Source organism: Lycorma delicatula, chromosome 11 (assembly GCF_047948215.1).
Source record: "Lycorma delicatula isolate Av1 chromosome 11, ASM4794821v1, whole genome shotgun sequence".
NCBI classification, from domain to species: Eukaryota; Metazoa; Arthropoda; class Insecta; order Hemiptera; family Fulgoridae; genus Lycorma; species Lycorma delicatula.
In genome coordinates, this window is record NC_134465.1 from 41,070,097 (window position 1) to 41,092,616 (window position 22,520).

At 31.1% G+C, this 22,520-nt stretch overlaps 1 protein-coding gene across 2 annotated transcripts in view; it reads left to right on the forward strand.

Moving 5' to 3' along the window:
- LOC142332490 (alpha-crystallin B chain) overlaps positions 1–22,520 on the forward strand; it is a 72,374-nt gene that overhangs the window by 37,717 nt on the left and 12,137 nt on the right. For both annotated transcript variants that reach the window (XM_075378939.1, XM_075378940.1), the window contains one exon: positions 9,260–9,443. In XM_075378939.1, the coding sequence (XP_075235054.1) occupies positions 9,260–9,443 (184 nt within the window). The remainder of the gene's footprint in view (positions 1–9,259; positions 9,444–22,520) is intronic.

Here is a 22,520-nt window from a genome sequence, read left to right on the forward strand (position 1 = left end):
CTAAAATAAAGCGAAACCCGCATTAAGGAGGAAACGTACCTCTTATTTCTCAAAAGGCGTTATTGTTTTGCACGATAATGTCCGTTCACTTACTTTTTCCTGTTTAGCCTCCAGTAACTAACTACCTTTCAGATTACTTCAGAGGATGATATGTATGAGTGTAAATGAAGTATAGTCTCGTACAGTCTCAGTTCGACCATTCCTGAGATGTGTGGTTAATTAAAACCCAACCACCAGAGAACACCGGTATCCACGATCTAGTATTCAAATCCGTGTAAAAATAACTAACTTTGCTAGGACTTGAACGCTAGAACTCTCGACTTCCAAATCAGCTGATTTGGGAAGACGCGTTCACCACTAGACCAACCCGGTGGGTTAATGTTCGTTCCCATACCGTTCAAAATACACGCTAAGCTATTCAAAAGTACTGTCGTTAGGTGTTACACATCAACTTTACAGTCCCGATCTTGAAACGTCAGATTTTTTTTTTTTGTCCTATCAAAAAGCGTTTACGTGACATGAGTTCGGTAATGGTGAGCAGATCAAAAATGCGGTACAATAATTGTTCAAAATTCAAGATGAACAATTCTTTACTACTGGAATAAGGATCTCGATTTTTATGCGTAACTATAAATTGTTTTAATACGCTGTTTAAAAAAAGAAACATTATTATTATCTTTTTTAAAAGTAATTGCGTGTTTAAAACTTTGTACAATGGTTTAATTTCTATCATTTTTATTAGTTATTAAAAAGAAAACTAGTAAAAAGTGAAATGAAATAGCTTTTTTTTAATTCGCGTTAGGAAGTTATACTCCTGTAATTTTTTTATTTTTACGTAGTACTACTGCTAATTAAATTTAATATTAATTTTCTGAAAAGCACTTAAAATGAATGAAGAGTGTTGCTTAGTTCTTAGTATTAATTATTATTGTTGTTAAGTTTGTTTTTAATTACCTTTTTAAAGAGAATAATGGGTAATTTCTATCTACATTATGTTGTTGTTAATCACTTATAGTTTTTGGTTATTACACGCATGGAAGTTTATATTCACACGTGACTTTTTTTTTAATAGAATTTGTTAACACGTGAATACGTGTTGTCTTTACCATAGGCGCAGTTTAGTTAATACAGTATTGAATTTAATTAAAATGGAGATAAAGTGTTGTTATTTTACTTCCTGTTGTTAATTGAACAGCAAGTTATTTTCATTAATATTATCATAATATGGATTTTAAATTTTAAATAATTTTGTCGTATAATTTTTTTTTAAATACCCTGCACATTGATTTGCATTTATTTATTTATTTAAATGTTTACGCCGCAACGTAATTTTTAAATAAAATTGTAATTTACTTTGGACATATACCGGATGTACAAAAAAGACTGTCGTGGTTTTAAAGCTATCTAATATCTTTTAATTTAAACTTACAGTAATAAATCACAAATAAAAGGAAAGAGTAATTCTTGGAATTTTATCTACGTTTCAATGTGAGCATCCTGCTCCCGTAGGAGAAGATACCCGCCTTGTGACGATCCCGGTCGCCACACCGCTCCTCCGTTGCTATCCCTGATGGCCTTTATAGGAGGTCGTCTTTCAGACCATCTGAACCTGATAACACAACACAGTCATCGGTTTGGTTTCTGTCAGGTTGCCATCAATGCAAATGCCTCCGCAGACATTTCCATCGGTGTATTTACACGACCTACCTCCTAAGCGGTCGACTACGACCGCTTACCGTAACGTACAACCGTCAGGTATCAAATAAATCGATTCGCGGAAGCGCGATCCCCGCGGCTTCCTCTAACACCGAAGGTTTCATACGAACACTCTTCCTATATCTAGCTTTAATTAGACCGTGCTTTCAGATCATTACTTGATCGAGTCTTTAAATTTCAAAAATACTATCTTCGTGCCAACAAAACAAGTGTTGATCGCAACAAGGATAATTTTGTCCTACAATTCAATTTATTCAAAATCCTCTTGATTTACTTAAAAATTAAGAAACAGATTCGCAAATTTAATAAGCCTCTAATGAGGACATACCCTATTTCTCTCTCCTTTCGTCCAGCATGAACAGCTTTTGTCACGCAGCACACATTAAAACGATAGGAGAGTTCGTTCCGTACTTTACCCGGCATGTCTGGATTAATAGAAGCGACAGCTGCTTCAATTCTGCGCTTCAAATCGGGTAGATCGATAGGTTTTTAAAACTTACATAATATTCTGTATATAACCCAAAGGGAAAAACTCATACGGAGTCAGAGCGAGTGACCTTGAAGGACACCGCAGACAAGCTCTGTCATTGGGTACGTTCAAAAGTCATTTGACCTATCCCGTACTGAGTTATGCCGTTTTAGGAATAAATCCAGGAAATCAAGTTTTTTTAGTCAATCTTGCACGTAAGGAAAGAGCTGTGAAGGTATCATATATCCTCTGTGACGCTAGTGGTAGCGTCTCGGCCTTTTATCAGGAGATTCCAGGTTCGAATCCCGTTCAGACATGGGATTTTCACACACGCTACAAATCATCCTCCAAAGCAATACCTAACAGTGGTCTTGAGGGTTAAAAAAAAAATAGGCATATATTTTATTTATGTTTGCTTCAGAGAAAGAAAATTAACGGCAGATAAACATGCCGTCGGAATATCGCAAAAAGAAATTAATTTTGGGAAGTTCTTTTCGTATTATAAATGTTTATGGAGCTTATCTGACGACCAGAGAAGAACATTATGTAAGTTAATTTTTCTGCTAAGTTGTAATGTTCATCACTAAATACAATACGATCAAGAAAGTCATCCTTTTCTTTTTGGAACATTTCGATCGAACTAAATATCGACCAAAAAACAGGTTTAAATATTTTGAAGAAGGCTAAATGTAAAAAAAAAATCGATGTTCGAATGCCACATGATTTAACAATGAAAAATATAATGGATGGAATTTCTATTACCCGAGAACAAATCGACCGATTGCTTTCAGATTTGCAGGATACGTTCATGTCATCCCGGGAAAGGCCATCGATCGAAGCCTCAACTCCCTTGAAGACTTGAGGATGAAGTTGTGAATTAAAGATATTCATTAAGGAAAAAATAGATTAATCCTTTCACTTCATTTTCTGCCTCATGGCAAAGAAATAAGTTATGAATTTTTCATCGTCAAAGATGTGTGTACTTTAGTTACATAGTTGCTATTATTTTGTTTGGTAATTTAGTCCTTTTTTCATGTTTCTTTAAAGCCTGAATACTATTTATCAGTATTTTTCTCACGACCATAAGGATAACGAACAGTGCGGGGGTTCAGGGGGTTGAGCCCTCTGGGTAGATGGGAATGGCGACCGAAGCAACTCTGTGGGTGTCCAGGGCGATGATATCCCTGGTAAATTGTTGATGGCGAGTGGAGCGAGCTCTGCGACCATGGTGTAGGCTCTGGGTAGTGCCGAGTTGCCCCTGAGTTGGCTCTGGGTTCGTCTGGGCCCCGAGGGTCACGGTTCTGCTAGGCGGGTCGGCTAAGATTAGCGTTTTAAAAAGAATATATTTCTTTTATAGTATTGTATAATGCATGATATACGATTTCTTTTTTTAATTATATGTGGAGGATTATTTTAAAATGATTTTATTTTAGGTGTCCTTGATTTTGTTATTTTATCCTTTTCAATGCGATTCATTTTTTATTTTTGTGTTAGATGTAATATAATGATACTATAAATTGGTATTGTTATCCTTATGAAGGACGATGATTATTGTATAACCTTCTGAGTTTTATATTATAACGAATTGAAGTATTGTTATATATATATACATAATATAATATATTGCAATTTAGATATGACATGTTTTAATAACATTACATTACCCGTTTTGTGTAAAAAAAGAAAAGAAAAATAATATCCCGGTCGGGATTCGAATATAACCTCATTTGTACTTATATTATTATGAAAACTAGAAGAAACTGGTTTAAACTAGAAAAAAACTCTTTATTATTGTAATTTAAAAAAAAAATAGAACTGTTATTTCGCTATTTTAATTACGTAATCATGCTATTTTTGTATAATTATAAAATTCTATGTCCTAAAAAAAAAAATACGATCTTTTCCTACGGGTATGTTGGCAAACATGTGAGAACATGGTAATCAGTATTATTTTCTATTTGTTTTTTAATATTATATAAATATATATAATTTTTATGAATTTATAATAAACGTTTAAAGGCTATATCTATTAAATTATTGTTCATGATTTTATTCTAATTTTAGAAGTTAAAAATTTGTATCTATTTTCATTCTTTTTAAACACGAATATATTATTTGTCGATAACTGAACCGAGTAACTTAGTGCATCGTACCAAACGTTTTTCAAACGTGAATTCTTTTTTTGTGAATTTATACATTATATAAATTTATATTTTTATTACTTAAAATTGTACGGTGTTCCTTCGTGTACCAGGATTTTGTTTCTACGGTATTACCTTTATATAAATCGGCGATCATAATTACGAACTGTGGTGGAGTGGTACATCTTGTCCTTATATTTGGTGGTCCAGATTCGAGTCCCGATCAGGTATGGGATTTTTCATATGATCTTGACGTTTTCACACCTAAGGAACCCAAAAAACCGGATGGAAATTTTCCGGATGTTAACGTTCGTATGTACATGTGTGTGGTGTCAGCCTCTGAATCACTTTATATCTCCGGAACTGCTGGACCGAGTTTTATAAAACTCTTGTCAGACTACTTCTATGTATGGGGCATTGATGCCATTAAATTTTCAAATTAAAAGGTCAAGGGGTGAGGCTGTAGAGCAAGGTCACTTTCATTATCTCAAGATTTCGCCTAATAAAGGACATATTTTTTTTAGATGCATTTGTTAACAATTGATAAATAACGATATTTATAATAAAACATTTTTTTGCAAAATCTCACCTCCATAACAAAAAATGCTGTAGTAGTAGTCGTTTGCTATATTGTGACGTCACAGATGAGCGTTAGAATGAAATAAATGAATAATATTTTAAAGTGTAAAATATTAAATCGGTTTCGAACGCGATCGCCAAGTGGACTCTGTACCTGGTGCGTTAAGCCTTGCGACTATACGGGTCTGCCGAAATTACAAGCGAAATTTGTTTATGTAAGTTGTGAAATTTAGTTTGTGAAACATCAGTTTAGTTACTGCCGACCGTCGCCGCTAGTACCGCCACACTTGCGCGAATTAAATACGGTATGCGCGCGCGCGCTTTAGTTAGAATCATTGAATTAAATAAACAAAAAAGTATTATATTTAAATAAAATTATAAATATTTTAAATTGTAGCTTTTATTTATAATTGACATAACTGGATGGGGTTTCCGGGCATTCTTACTTGTACTGAGGGACAACTCCAACGAACGTATATTTCACTGTTTTTGATATTTTTTTTGGGGGGGGGCAATGGTTATTTGATATATAATTTAGAAGAGCTCGATGAAACAAGAAAAATAATACAATTAAAACTAAATCCTGGTCACCCAATCCAAAATGGGGGTCAACATTGTGTTTGTTTAAGATAATTACGGTTTTATGTTCCCCTTTAATCTTTTCGTTAATCGAGTTATCCCGATTTTCTCTTTGGAAATCTTTTCCGATAAGATAGACTGACTCAGTAAACTCCAATTTAGAATATTCGGCCTTCATTGAATGCGGGAGGCAGGAGCGGCTCAAAAATATTAAATGGGATTTACAGTCGTGCGATCCTTTGTTTTAAAGGTCTTTTTCAGATAAGCAAAACCGTATCAAAAATTCTGTCGATTCTACCAAAATGCAAGAGATATTAAGCTCCATCTTCATTCTGTTCACTATAAGGTACTGGCTGGATATTGAATTTCATTACTTTCAGAGTAAGAGGCTTTGACCGGTGATTTACAGCAAATAAAAATTTCTGAAAAATTAAATATTACTCTTCATGGGAGATATTATGTATTGCATATAATATTTTCTCCCACTTCCGGAAAAATTAATTTATACTCACAAAATTTAAGTACATACAATTTTCAACAACTTTTATTATAAACGTATTTTTATTTAAAACTGGGTTTAGAGCTTTCTTCGTTTGTAAAATGTTTTATTTCATCAAAAGTTTCATACAAAAACAGTGTCTTGTGTATTTTCAATTTTTTAACAGTTTTTTTTTTTTAATTTTGAGCTGGGTCTCAATCTTTTTTTTTTTTTTTAATTTGAATAGGCTTAATCTCCTTTTCGGTGAACAATTATTAAAAAAAAAATGGTACTTACGTATTAACGCCACCGCAGCTACAGCTTTATTTAAAAACAAAGTAGTCAGTCGGATTTCGGTGGAAAATGGGCCGATATAGAGTTTAACATAGATTCAAAACAGTCTCTTTATTAATTTTAATAAATGGTTATTTATATTTATTTATTTTATAAATATAATTTAACCAAACTTAACCTACGCTCGCTAACCTTGACTAACTAACATGAGTGTTTTGATTATTTAAATAATAAATAATTGGAATAATTAATTTATTAAATAAATACTCAAAAAAATACGGTGTTAATTAGTCGAGCGAAGCGACCGTAGGTAAAGTTTGGTTAAATTATATTTATAAAAAATAAATATAAATAACCATTTATTAAAATTAATAAAGAGACTGTTCATTTTCCATTTTCATTTTTATTTGAAAGAATTATTTACCATGAAGATTTCAAGACTGCAAATTTTGTTGCAACAGCCACCTGTTTTACCCTAATACATTTATTCTAACTCTTTTATGATTTCGGTCCAAAATAATTATAAAAATGGTAACGCTGCATCTTATGGTGCTTTATATTTTATTTATTTTATATTCACCAGATTTAACAATTACTGTTTCTTGAAGATAAATAAATTTCGTAGCGAAATAAAAAAAAAGTCAAATATACTGGAATTCGAACCCAAAACGTTTAGATAAAAGGTAAAGGCAGACTTTAATTTTGCATTTTCCTCTTACGATTTGTGGTTCAACCTAATTATTTCTTAAGTTTATTTAGTTACTGTGCCTTATATTTTAATTTTATGAACCGAGTTACTGGATCATAAAAAAAGGTTGTAAAACCTAATAAAAAAGTACAGTCTGAATAAAAAGTGAACTACATAAAATAAAATAATACGAGAAAATCGATTAGTATATGTAGAGAAAACCGTGGACGGTGAGGAAGAGGTTAAGTTTGACCTAATAATATATTTTGTTTGTTTTCTTTCATTATGTGTACTACATTTGGTATCCATGGGAACCATTTGTAGACAGACATACGTATTTAATTCATTTTTACACGACTGCCCCAAAAAGGAGTTTAATGTATTTCGTGTGTATGTTTTTTTCCACCGTAACAGCTCAGCGGCTAAACCAATCTAGATGTATGATCTCGCTTTGGAATCCTTACGTTACCGAGAATGTTATACACACACACACACACACACACACACACATATATATATATATATATATATATATATATATATATATATAGATATAGATATATGAGTAGTGGAGATTTGGGAGTTGAAGCACAAACTTTATTGAATTGAATTAATGAACTATGAACTGTGAGCCTCTATCATTGTTAGCTAGGTTTGTACTGAATGATTCGAATCAACCCTTATGAATATTACAAAAATAATAGAATTAAATTTACGTTAAATAAAATATTAAATAAATTTAAAAAAATTTCTGTTAACAATAACTGGCTTCTCTTAGGGACTGCTTGTGAGGCTAGAGAGGATCAGCCAGTAACAAACGGGATGCCCCTGAGGCCCTGTTTTGAGAGGTGCAATAGGGTGGTCTTATAATATTTCAGCAAACAATCGTCCGATTTTCAAAATTCAAACAGGATATTTGTTAGTAGGTTAAAGGCTAACTTTTGCATGTATCAGTTACACTCTTGATCTAACAGATCATGGTTATTCAGAAGTGTTGTTATATCTTTGCGACCGATCCTCCGATTTTCAATATTCAAACGGGATATTTGCTAGTATAATACAAATTTACGATGGAACTAAACCAGAACAAAAAAACAATGTTTTTTTCAGCAGTTGTGTTTTTTAATATTTATCTCTTGTTATACGATTGCCCAAAAAGGAGTGTAAGGTATTTAGGGTGTATATTCAACTGTGGAATCTGAACTGTTGAACCGATCTAGATGTATGACCTCGGTTTGGAATCTCGATGTTACCGAGTGTCATAGGCTAATGGGTTCTATAAATATATACGTATGTTTAAATAAGTTAAAAAAAAAAATAAATAAATTATACTATACACAAAATTGTCACTTTTTAATTTTTATTTATTTATCTTTTGTTGTGAATGCCAGATAGTGATTTATTGCGTATTTTTTAATACGAAAACGCTGATAACATTTTAAAGGAGATCGTAGATAATATAATATAATAGAGTTTGGTGGTTAGAAACTGGTGTACATAAAAATATAGATTTAGAATAAAAATTACAGTAATAATAATATTCTGTTAGAACTGCAACATATTTATAAACTCAATTTTTGAATAAAGTTTAAAAAACGACGCGCCGCATTTTGCACCTTTATTTTCTATGTAATCGGTCTAGGCCCTCCGGGGGGTTGCCGTGGTGGGCGGCGTCTTGAAATGGGATTATTAGGTGTCAAAATTGATTACCTCTTGTGTAAAAATTTTTTTTTTTTTTTAATTATGAAAATTAAATTAGAAATTTAAGTATAGAAAAATCGATGCTAACGAACCAGGATTTTCCGCTAGTTATCGGTAAATTTCAGTGCCTACTTTTTGGTTATTTTTCATTATTTTATGAAGAAAAACAATCACATAAATAAATTAAATATAGGTAAAAAAAAAATTTTTAACACCACTAAAATTAAACGCACTAAAATGTATAAAAATAATTTTAGGACGCTATCTCAGAATGGATTTGACAACAAGCTTTGATGGTGATGTGTAAGATTATGTAAAAGTCATAGCTTCAAATTAAAAATTTGATGTTTCTGCTAATTTTTTTATGTCTGTGATGAATGGCCTAAACAGTGAGGTGCTGCAGACACCCCACTCAAACTAAAAAACCGAAAATTCAATTTCACCCGCCAATCCCACCGTGCGACCGAAAATAATACTGTACTACTTTTCTTCAAAAAGTCGCTAAAAAATTAATTAATTAAATTTTTTTATTTCTATAGTAGTTTGATTCTACTATTAATATTGCTCTTTTTAATGTCTTTATTTATATATATATTTTTTTTTTAATTTTACAGCACCACCAGTAATACAGTATCAACAAACGATGGTTTGAAAGCAGGACCAAATACGTGGCTTGATAACATCAATTCACCATTAATACAAGAAGATGGTGATAATAAGATGTTGAAACTAAGATTTGATGTCAGTCAGTATCAACCAGAAGAAATCATTGTTAAGACTGTGGACAACAAACTGCTGGTATGTATTCTATTTTTATTTATATTATTATAAAGAGTTTCCCAAAATGAACTTATATTTTAAATTTTCCATCAATTTTTTCACGGTAAAACCAGAGTAGATATCTTTGTGATGTCATCAGTATACATTCAGCTTAAATTATGGAAAAGTACACGCTTGAACAACATGTAATTTTTGAAAAAATCATATGGTACATTTATTTCCTATGCATTTTAACGGGGTCATGGTTTGGCGCAGATTTTGGGCGGGGGGGATTAACTGGAGCTTACTTCTTCGAAAATGAAAATGGAAATGCCTCTTTATGCTTTTTTTTTCTGTTTAGCCTCCGGTAACTACCGTTTAGATAATTCTTCAGAGGATGAATGAGGATGATATGTATGAGTGTAAATGAAGTGTAGTCTTGTACATTCTCAGTTCGACCATTCCTGAGATGTGTGGTTAATTGAAATCCAACCACCTAAGAACACCAGTATCCACGATTTAGTATTCAAATCCGTGTAAAAATAACTGGCTTTACTAGGACTTGAATGCTGTAACTCTTGACTTCCAAATCAGCTGATTTGGGAAGACACATTAACCACTAGACCAACCCGGTGGGTTCTTTATGCCTTGTCAGACCAAAACCATTCATAGAGTTCTTCCTCATCTGGCATTACAGATGACATGAACCCCTCTGACAGAAAGCTACATATTTTCCAGTGTCTGTAGATAACAACTTGTGAACAACACGAATTCTGTACGGATGCATCTTTATACACCTGCATGATGCTATGTGGGTACTAGCAACGAAGAGACCAGACCGGCTAGATAGGCATCACACAAATTTCTTGACTAACAGAATATGCAGCTTGCACGTCAATCTACTTTTCTCTTTCAGTTGACTGCTTTTGGCTGCATCTGCTGCATTCCCTGCCTCTTAAAACTTGCCATACAGCTGCTTGTTGGAGGACCTGTTTGGTGCATTCACACCGTACTTTTCTGTGAAGTCATTCTGAGTCCAGGCATAACTCGCACATCTAATGCATCAAGAGACAATCAATATTCTCTGCTGAATTTTGTAATCCATTTTTCCTCAGTTAAAATTGCAACAAAAGAAACATTCTTCCATAAGTTTGCATCACTTTTTGAACACCATATATATATATATATACACACACACACACACACACACACACTTATAAGAATATTAGTGTAAGAATATAAGTATATGCTACATATATTTTGTGTAAAGTATTCGTATATTAATGTGACTTTTTTTTTATATAAAAAAATCAAAAATTCTAGGAAACAATAATAATAATAATTTTAAAGCTATCTTTTAAAATTATGTTCTGTTTTTTCTTTAAAAAAAAGAAGTTTTTATTATTCAATATTTGTTTTTCATTAATGTCTCTTAGTATTTCTTTATTTATGCATATTCTACCTGTGCATACAGGTATTGAAGGTTGTATGACCTTGTATTTTATTGTCAAGTCTTTAAGAATGAAGAGAGAAGTAAGTTTTAGTTTTGCTGCTGGTTTTAATAAATGTTATGTTATCTGAATGACTCTTGAGTGACTGTGTAAACACACATACCACACAATAAGCTCAATGTCTATGACCAAATAAGGTCTTCTTCTCAGACCAAGACAGGAGTCTTTCTACTAGATTAAATGTGTATTTGTGTTATAATATTACGTGTATAATTTATATTGTACATATTGGCAAAATAACTATGCTATAAAATCATTTTTTCTGTCCCTACCTCTCTCTCTCTCTCTATATATATATATATATATATATGAGTGTGTGTGTGTGTGTGTGTATATATATACATATATGCCTTGTGAAAGAGAGATAGAAAGTGTGACCTGATTATATGATTTATATGTATATGCAGTAAAACACACATGATATACACTTCATAGTTCATGTTCCTTTTAATTTGAACTCCATGTAGTATTACTTAAAAAATTTCCAGTTAATTTTTTTTATTTCAAAATAAAAATAATCTAATATTGTATCAAATTTTAATTCATTTATTATTATATTTTTTATAAGAAATAATCATGTCAAGCTTATATTACATCATCGTATTGTAATAATGAGAATCTGTGATGATTGTGTGTGTATAATATTTATATATATATATATATATATTTATGAATGAATCTGTATTTATTAAGATGTGAAACCATAATAAATATTAACTGAAGGGAAAAAATAAAATATGAAATTTGTTAGAATTATTATTTTATGAAATGCTAGAATGGCTTGAATGAGAATAGATTCAATTGTAATGGAACTGTTATTATACAGTTAACCTAGAGACTATTGGATAGAAGCTGAAAAAGTAAATCTAGTAAAACGTCAAATAGTGAGAAAACAAAATTTTTTTAATTTTATAAATTTGGTACTGAATTAAAGACTGTTATCAAAAACCTAACCTTTAAGTTGGCATTAATTTAAAAAAATTAGAATTATAAGAAAGAATTGCAAAAGTATTTCATTCTGTTTTTCTTTCTGTATAGTTATACTGTACTTGAAAAAGAAGGGACTAAAAGTACGGTTTGTAAAATGGAAACAACTTATTGATTGACAGCGGATGTTTACAATAAGAAATTCTTAAGGAATAAAGCTAATATAATGCGCTACAAAACAGTAATTTGCCCAGAAGCCTTGTATGCAACCAAGTGTTTAGGAAAATTTAATGTAAAAAATCATTTAATAGATATGGAACAATCTTAATGAATATTTTTAGACCCAAAAGAACGGAGGAAGGTTATAGGCTAAAATCTAACAAGGAAATTTACCAAGAAGTAAACGATTTTGAAACAGAAATGTGGAAAAGAAGAATGAGGTTTTTTGGCCATATTTATACAATGAGTGACTTACAAAACAACAGCTGGCCCGTCTAGCTAGAACCTGAACCCTCAGAGCTCAGGTCAGTCCAGGTGAATCTCTGAGCCAACTCAGGGAGCTCCTTAGAGCATCCTGGGGCCAAGGGGCCTACCCCATGGCTGCAGAGCTTGCTTTCCTTGCCACTCTCAGATTGCCTGGGACCGGTGCCCTGGATACCTGCAGAGCTTGCTTTGGTCGCCATTTCCATCTACCCAGAAGGCTCCACCTCTTGGACTCCTGCACTGTATGTTATCCTTATAGTTGTGAAAATAATACTGATAAGTAATAAATACTATAATATTCAGGCTTTATAGAAACCTGAAAAAAAACTAAATTACAAAAGATAGAATAGTAACTATGGTAACTGAAGTACACACACCTTTAATGATGAAAAATTCATAACTTATTTCTTTGCTATGGTAGCAGAAATATAATAATGAAGTAAAAGGAGTAATCTATTTTTTCCTTAATGAATATCTTTAATTCACAACTTCACCCTCTTTGGGGACAAAGGAGTAATAAACATTTTTTATATCTTAATCTTCAAGGGATCTAGGGCCTCGGTTGATTGCTTAAAATCTTGCGTGGTATAACATGAATGTAACCTGCAATTTTGAATGTATTAGACCAGTTGGTTTTGCATGATGGGATAACAAACAAACAGGCAAACTTTATATAATAGTATAGATTTCTGAATAACTGATCTCTTAGATCAACAATGTATCTGATGCATGCAAAAGTTAGCCTTCAACCTACTAACAAATACCCCATTTAATTTTGAAAATTGGACAGTTGTTTGCAGAGATACAGAGTACCACATTGCACCTCCCAAAATGGCGTCCTGTTTGTTACCAGTCAATGATGATCGGTCTAGCCTCCCATGAGGTGCTCGCTTACTTTACCACTCTCGCCTTACATGCAGTCCCCACTGGAAGCCCATTGTCGTTAAACAGACTTTTTTAAATTTATGTAATAATATATTTAACGTAAATTTAATTCTGTTAGTTTTGTAATATTATTTATTCGATTAATTGAATCGTTCAGTTCAAACCCAGTTCACACGATAGAGACTCACACTTCACAGTTCATTAATTCAATTCATTGAAGTTTGTACTTCAACCGGCAAATCTCCAATACTATATATATACATATATACAATTTAATTCAGTCAGCATATGCGACTCCCTTCGGAGAAGTGGGCGCAATGCTCCCTCCAAATAACTAGGGCCCTGGTAGGCGTATTCCTGCTAGCCCTTAAGGTGCTGGTACCGAAAGGACTTCAGCGGATGAACTGAAGGGGAATCACACCATGAGTACTGGGCTCAAAAGCTTAGTCTCCCAAGGTCAGACCTAGTAAATAAATTTCATGCTGGTCCATACGGATAGGTATGCAAATTACCAAATCCGCCCATAAATAAAACTTAAAATTTATAACTGCCACTAAATAACACATGAAACCTGCCCGATAATAGAGATATGCAGCAGCAAGGTACATTGTCCAGGCTCTGCGATCTGTAAGGAGAAATATTGAAACTCCCGCCATTCTTGTGTTCCGTTCATATATATATATTATTTTTTCAGATGAAATATATCGTTAGATAACTTTGTCAGTTATGCGAAAAACATAGATAACAATATGCTTACAATTGATCGATTAGTTTTTCGTTTATCTTGAAAGAACAAAAACTCTCTTCCTCTTTATATAATAATATAGATTATTTAACTTTTACAAATGTAAAGATAGAAACTGGGTGGCACCAGGAAGTAAAACCAAGTACTAGAAAAATTAAGTAAAGATTGGGAAAAATAATAACAGAAAAATACTGGAAACGAAGGAGAGAAAAGGAAAAGAAGAAAATGCAACGAGATCTAAAAAGATCTAATCGAAAGAAGAAGAATTTATACTATAGCCGTATATTAAATACTATATTTATTACTTTTATGTTTGACTTGTGCATCTATAATTATGGGACAATGAAATAAGGCTGTTGCTGAAAGAAATTGGCTGTAAATCTCATGGAAGATTTATTCTTAGGCATAAAAAATTTATATTTAAAGATTAATAATAAAAACCGATTTCAAAAATAATTTAAAAGACACAAGTTTACTTCATTTAGAGCGGCTTCTTCTAATTAAATTAAGGAAATTTTAAATAAAAAGAGATAGCACGTGCTAAACAGAGACAGACTAACAAGCAAGTGTAGGTGTTAGTACGTGTATGCTGTAGTTGTGTGTGTGAGAGATTAAGACACTAAATTATTTTTAATTTTTATCTCACGTTATTTAAAAGTGGCCTTATTATGTCACTTTATGATGAAATTGTAGTCTTCTTTCTATTAATTTTAAAACTCATTATTTTAAGATTTAAAGCCCCTTATTTCCTCTTACCTCTCCTTAATTCTTGTCACACCCTCTCTCATTTGCTCATTTAATATAAATCCTACGCTATCATATGCCCACTTATATACATACACATAACGACACCTACACAAATCTCCTTTATAATTCCATTTAAATTTAATAAAAAATTGAAATAAATTAACTGAGAAATGAATATATACGTAATATAATTTTTTAATTAATTAATAAATTAAAACTACTAATTATGTAACGTGAAATTTTATTTTAAATTTGAATATTAAAAACATTAATAAATCTTTTTGTTTAAAATGGTTTAATAAATTATTCCAATTTCGCCCTGACTGTTTTTTTTTAAATATACAAACCAATCTACATCAAATAATCTATCCATTCTTATTTTCTAATCTTTCCATTATATATTAATTCACGAAATCATTGTAATTTGTTTACAGACTTCTAAACCCAGAGAATGTTTGCTCAGTTTTCCCCATCCATATGTGTATATACTTGTATACAATGTAAACTTTAAATTAGTTGTGGATTTTTTTTTTATTGGCCAGTAACAGGATGAAAATTATTCCTGAAAAATTACCATATCATAGTTTTCATATATGTTTAATAAAAACCTGAAATTTAAAAAAAAATGTATGTTAACATTACGTTATAAAAAAAAAATAAAAGCTTAAATTTTATGTCAAAAAAGACACTAAGAAGATGGAAAGTAGGATTAAAATTGGATTTGGGTGTACCTTGCGATTATAAGTTAAAATTTAACATGAATTCTAATTTAGACATTCTCAGAAAACATATTTCTGTGTTTGCTTTTTGACTTTAAGAACTATCAGTATATTGACATGCTGTTTTTTGTAACTCTTGATTAATAGTAAGTTTTCATGTTTGATGTACAGTTTCCATTATATTAATTTTTTTTTCCACCATTAAGGACTCCAAAATAGCAATAATAAAGATGGTGATTATTGTTACTACTCACGGCCACTATATGTTGTAGACTTCTGTTGTTTCATTATTATTATTATTCCTAATGAATACATTACAATCTGTTCATCTAGTGAATAATAATCAATTTCCCATGGCTCGAAGAGATGAGGATAATATGTATGAAATATAAACGAGGTATCTTTTAGAGGTTGTCTATCTGCTCGTGGTCTCCCATTATAGTATGGGAGACCACGAGTGGATAAAAAATAATTTTCTTCACATTTTTTGAATGAGAGATGGATTAATATTACGAGTTAAGTAACAGCAGTGGGCGATTTGAAAAAGTAACTGATGGTACCACTTGCTATAGGAGAGGAGCAATTTGCGGCGAATAGACGTAGTAATACGAGACAGACCATGAACAGTTAGACATTTGAACCTTAGAACCTTCGACTCTAAAAATCAGCTGTTAAACAAGTGAAACTTTCACATACGAGGTGAAAGATTTGTTATATTTATTTGTGAAAGTTGGTAAGACTTATGCAAAGTCTCTTACCATGTTATATTTTTTAGTAAATTTTTGAATAAGTGGAATAACACAAAAGATCATTAATTTAATCAAAATAGTAGTCTTTAAAACCTAATTAATGGTATAACCCTACTTCCATTAAATTGTATACTGTTACGATCGCTTGTCGGTTTTTGTTTATGAGATTATGATATAATTGTGTAGGCTTGAAAATGCTTAATTATGTGTTATTAAATTGCATACATTAGTAATTACTTTAAATGCAGAGGTGTGAAAATTAACAATTTTTAAAAAAAATATATTCGAAATTCAATCGTAAAGAAATAATTGAAACGATTCCTACATAAGTACTATTTTTTTCTTTCTTTTTTTTATGAATTATTAACAATATTTGCTTTTATAAATATGCTAACAAATATCTACATTAGTATCAAAGGTCATAGCAACAAGTAAATGCAAATAAGTTTAACAAAATAAGTCAAGGATATTAGGATAAATAATAAATAACTGTGTTAAAAATAAGAAAATGCAAAGGATTTATACATATACATAACAGAATAGAAATTATAATACGCTTATTTTAATAATAATAAGGTTAATGTGATGCACAAACATGTCTTGAATATTTATTATTGTGATAAAATCTTTAAATTTACAATCAAGAACAATTGATGATGAATCTTACATAGAGTATTTACTGTGTTTAGAACACAGCTTATAAAATGCTTCTTTGTAGTTAAACAAATTGTTCTTCGCATATAAACATATCATGACTGTTTCACGTAAAGTTATATCGTAATTTTATTTATTATTTGAATTAGGTGGGCTCCTCCCCAGTTTATAGGTTTGTATCTTAATAGAAGGATAAATTCTTTATCAGAAGTTAAATAAATATCTTTTCAGAATAAATAGCCAAATTTTACATAAGCTAATTTTTGTATTACAATGTACTCTTTATTAACCACTCCGGTACAACTACTGTTCACTGACATTCTGATTTTTCATTTCATTTCACATCACTTAGTTGTGTTTGTTAAACCCTCTGCAAGATAATATTCAGTTCAATTTTTCAAGATTGTGAAATTTTTTTTCAAGGATTTTTTTTTACTTGTGTATTCTTTTATGTTTTTTCATTGTTAATCTTTGTTTTATTTTTTTGTAATCATTAATAATTAATTATATTTATAAAATTATTATTCTAACTATGGAACAGTAATGTTGACATAAGCTAATCTGTAAAACTTGGAATGGATTCTTTTATATATATATATATATATATATAGAGAGAGAGAGAGAGAGAGAGCAGTAAACTAAAATAGAAAATTAATGAAATTTTTGCCCATTTAAATTGAGTGTGAAAAATACTTTTCTCTCGCTGTATATTTAAAAAACTAAATAATGAGATATTTGATTGTGCGTTTTAAAGGAGTGTTGTGAAGGAATATTAATTAGTGTACTGATTCTGAAGGATAGATTGTTAATCTTTCATTCTAAAATTGAAAATTGTAATTTTCTGTTAGCTAGAGATGGTTTACATAATGAAAAAACTGACACAGGATATATTAATTTATAAAATTGTTCATATTTCTGTATAATTGTAGATTATGATTGTAATTTTATTTCTGTAATTTATGATTATTATTTTATTTTATATGATCGTAATTTATATCATGACATAGATACTTCATCAAGTTACACATATATTCTGATAAAGGACCATGAAATGCCAGTACTTGACAAAAAACTGATTACAGAAATATGTTTGTTGGTCTTTTTTTGTTTTTGCTTAAGATTCTATGAACTTGAAATTTTAATGAACAGGTTCCATGAATATATATCATTAACCAACCATTTCATTCTTTTTTTTATTTTATAGAATTCATGTTACTTACTCTATTCTTTAATATGTATATTAGACTAATAATGACCTAATATACAATTTTAAGCAATTATTTTGCATGAAAAACAGATTTAATTACAATTATAAGAAATTTAAGATTATCTTTCTTGCTTGCAAGATTTTATTGAAATATCTCTGTAGATGTTTATACATGTTATTGTGGTTGTATTTTCAAAATTTTTTGCCTCTGATTAATCAGTTTAAATTATCTTAAGTTGTTTTTAATAGTCTTTCATGGATGAAATATTCTGAAACATCAGTATGTCACTTATTAGATGGCTGCACATCGTCCTGTCACATTCAGAACACTGATATCTTGTGTAATGCAGTTTTTTTGTTGTGGGAACATAAGACACATCTTGATGCATTTATCTTTTTACTGTGTCGTATTTATTCAAGAAAGTGTCGTTCCTTCAAACTCAGTGGTTCTTTTTTGACATTGCCTTCCTTTTTTGTGTTTCTCGATGAAGTGTTTATCAACAATTGCTTTGACTAAAGCCTTTCTAAACTGTAAGGATGTGTACTTTCCTTCATAATTGCCGTACAAAACATGTGCGTTGAAATCAACGCATTTGCATTATTTCTTGTAACAAATCTTCTGTTTCTTACATTCAAGAGGATATATGGCAGGTCCATTTTGTCAACTACTCTTGTTTAAGAGGAGTTGACAAAATAAATCCTCTTGTTTAAATATTATAACGAATGGAACAATGACATTTTGATTCTTAGTCTTTACTTCATCTAGGCAAATTTGATAAACTGCATAGTTGAAATACCATACCACCTGTATTTCATCACAGCATTTTAATAGCATAATTTTTTTCTGATTTTTCACTGACCGCTGTCTTTCATAGTCTTTAAACTTTTACGCAGTAAAATATTTACGGACATCCTTTCTATTACAAAACATCATATTGCTAACTGTTGCCTTAGATCTGTCATTATCTTATCAGTAGCTACAGTGCATTCGGAAAGTTGCTGCACTGGATGGAAGTGTAATGAGAAAACTTTCTTAATTATTACTTTGTATTTTTATTTCATTATTTTATAGAATGGATATTATAACAACTGGAATATTTATAAAAGGTGTTTAAAATGAATTCCTCCAACATTATTGTTACACTGCACACGTTTCAGTTAGTTTTGACACACTTAAACCAGTTGATGTAATGGAATTTATGCCTTTATTGTGGTTTTTAGTTTGTCAATTGTGTATGGTCGGTTGTGATAAACTGATTTTTTGCTGCCCCCACAGAAATTAATCTGGGGGAGTCAAATTGGGTGATTATGCGAGCAACAAACCTCTTGAAATGATTCGTTCACCAAAGACATTTCGTAAAAAGATCATTGACCTGCGCGCTGTGGCATCATCTTGGTAGAACCAATTGTGATTGATTTCCACTTCTGTTAACTGACTACTGAAGTTTGTTCAAAGTAAACAGCACAATACAGATCACTATTAACTGTATTTTCAAAAAAAAGATTGGACCCACAATGCACAATCTACTCACACTGATCCAGACTCCAATTTTTCCTTCATGTAAAGATTGCTTCTGTAATTCATAGGGAATAGTTGTCGACCACAGTCATTTATTTTGTAAATTAATTATAGCTCCCAGATGAAGCCACATTTCATCTGTAAAAAAATGCCATGTCAAGGATACCTACAGAATTTTGGTCAGTAAATCATTTAAACCTTTGACAATAATGTAGCCTTTTGGCATGATCTTTGCTTGTTAAACACACATTACTTTGTAGGGGAAAAGTTTCAAATCTTTTCTTTCAACTTTATGTGTGGTAGTAAGTCCAACATCTTGCTGCTGTGCTAACTTATGCATTGACTTTGATGGACTTTTGGCCATAGCATCAAAAATATCAAACAGCTTCTGTTTGTTTAGTTTAGGTGGTCTTCCACTTTGATCTGCATCTTCAACAGAGCCTCTTGCCTGAAATTTTTTGATAATAGTTCAAACTGCATTGTGGTGAGGAACAAGAGTATTTTGACATTTTTCAGGAAACTTGTGTTTCACTAAATCAGTATAATTTTCACCTTCACGAAAGACTTGCTTAACAAGAAAAATGCGTTCCTCTACCGAAAGAAACATTAAGTTTCTCGCAACTATTGATCCTAATAAATGAAACAACATGAAATGAAGCATGTTCAATCAGTACTGAACAACTGACATCTTAGTTTAATACTGAGCAACACCTGACAAATCCACAGGACAACTGACCGAATGCCAAAAGAACGGAATACTTTGCATAATTCTAAAGTATAATACACAGTGACTTTCCAAACTGTAGTTTGTTCACTGTAGTTGTGGACTACAGTAAAATTGTCTAAATACACACAGTAACTTGTGAAGCGGGTCATTTGTTGAAGAAAGTACACTATTTGTCGCGTGCCTGTAATTGGGGTTCTTCGTTATATCAGCTTCACTCCCTGTATATACAATTGTAATCTGACATGGGTTGAGATAAATCATACGTTTTGATGCCAGTTCTAGCCAATTTGATTCTGATAATCAATTGAAATGACAAAATATAGATAGCAATCCATTTTTATTTTCCTGGAGTGGCTGTGAAGCCTCTGGGAAGTGCATGTGGAGCCTTTAAGGCTCGGCAGAGCATAGATAGGGAACCACTGTTTTAAACCATTACGTACTTGACTGATATAAAAATTAAAAATATTAGCATTAAATGCAAAGTAATTTCTAGATACTAATGACTGCACTTGCTTTATATTCTAGTAACTTATACTTTTTACTTTTAAATGATTTACTTCAAAATGATTAAAAATATTAAAACCATTTTAAGTAAATAATTAAATTTCATCATAAATTCTGAGAAATTAAATGTTAGGATACAGTACATCAAAATACAATACATCAGAAGTCTGAGAATTAAAAAAAAAAATTTTTTGTGGTAAAATTAAAAAAGAATGGAGGAAGTAAACAAGATATCAAAAACAGACTGGCCAAGCAAGCAGAGCTTTCATGGAAAAAATAATTCTGATGATATCATATGTGAATCTAAGAATTAAAAAGAAATTCTGGAAAAAATGTTTTGATTTTCACACTTACTTCATTAATGGAATATGAAAAATGGGGAAAACAAATTAAAAGTAATTTTTTATATACAGTATTATAAAAGGTGTTGAAAATTTGATGGGTAAATAACTTCATAATATAAAGGTGTTACAATGAATTTCAAAGGATAGAAATTTGTGGCAGAATCTTAACAATTCGATCAGTTATATGTTAAAATGTAAGTGCTAACTTAATGCGGTAACTAAAGGATGTTTGTATAAAATAGTAAAAACTGTAGTAGAAAGTAAAAGATAAAGAGTACATAAAACAGATAAGGATGTACGATTTAATAAATATAGTGAGGTTAGAAAATTAGTGCTGAATAGAAAGGAATTGAGAATAGCATAAAACCAATCTGTGCTACTTTATTATGTGGTCTAAAGTAGCACCAGCCCACCTAATTTATTTTAAGTAAAAATGATATATAATTTACATATTTAATGGTAATTAGATGAGGTTAGCAAATGAAGTGAGTGTTAGGTTAAGTTTGGTTAATAATATCTTTTTTTTCCACCCCACCGGATTGGCTTAGTGGTGAACATGTCTTCGCAAATCAGCTGATTTTGAAGTTGAAAGTTCCAACGTTCAAATCCTAGTAAAGGCAGTTACTTTTATACAGATTTGAATACTAAATTGTTGATACCGGTGTTCTTCAGTGGTTGGGTTTCAATCATCCAAACATCTCAGGTATGATTGAACTGAGACTGTACAAAACTACATTTCATTTACACTCATACATATCATCCTCATTCATCCTCTGAAGTATTATTTATATGGTACCTGTTTACCAGAGGCTAAACAGGAAAAAGAAAAAGGGAAAACATCTCAGAAATGGTTGACCTGAGACTGTAGAAGATTAGACTTCATTTACACTCACACATATCATTCTCATTCATCCTCTGAAATAATACCTGATGGTGATTCCTGGAGGCTAAACAGAAAAAAAAAGAAAAAAATAATTTTTCCATGTACTGAACCTTGTACGATATCAACATAATCTAACCAAACTTAACATTGTCTAATTAACATAAACAAATTATCAACATAAACATTAAACATAAACATAAACATTGTAAAATAAACAAATATATACACCATGGTATGGCAGACTGTGTGTATTGTAGTAGTGGACTGCTTACTAAAGTTGATTGAAACAAAAAAAAGAGCAGATTGTTTATTTTAGCTCGGCATGATGATTTAAGCAAGAAAACCCAAAGGAGATTTAAAATTGCTTTTCAGCTCTAACATCTCCCCACTTAATTTCATTCAAGAATGTTACTTCCCAATGTAATAGTTGTGGTATAATGGTCATTATTTCAGGCATGGAATGTTACTGTCTGAGTGTTGTCAAGTGGCAATCACCATTGACAATGATACAG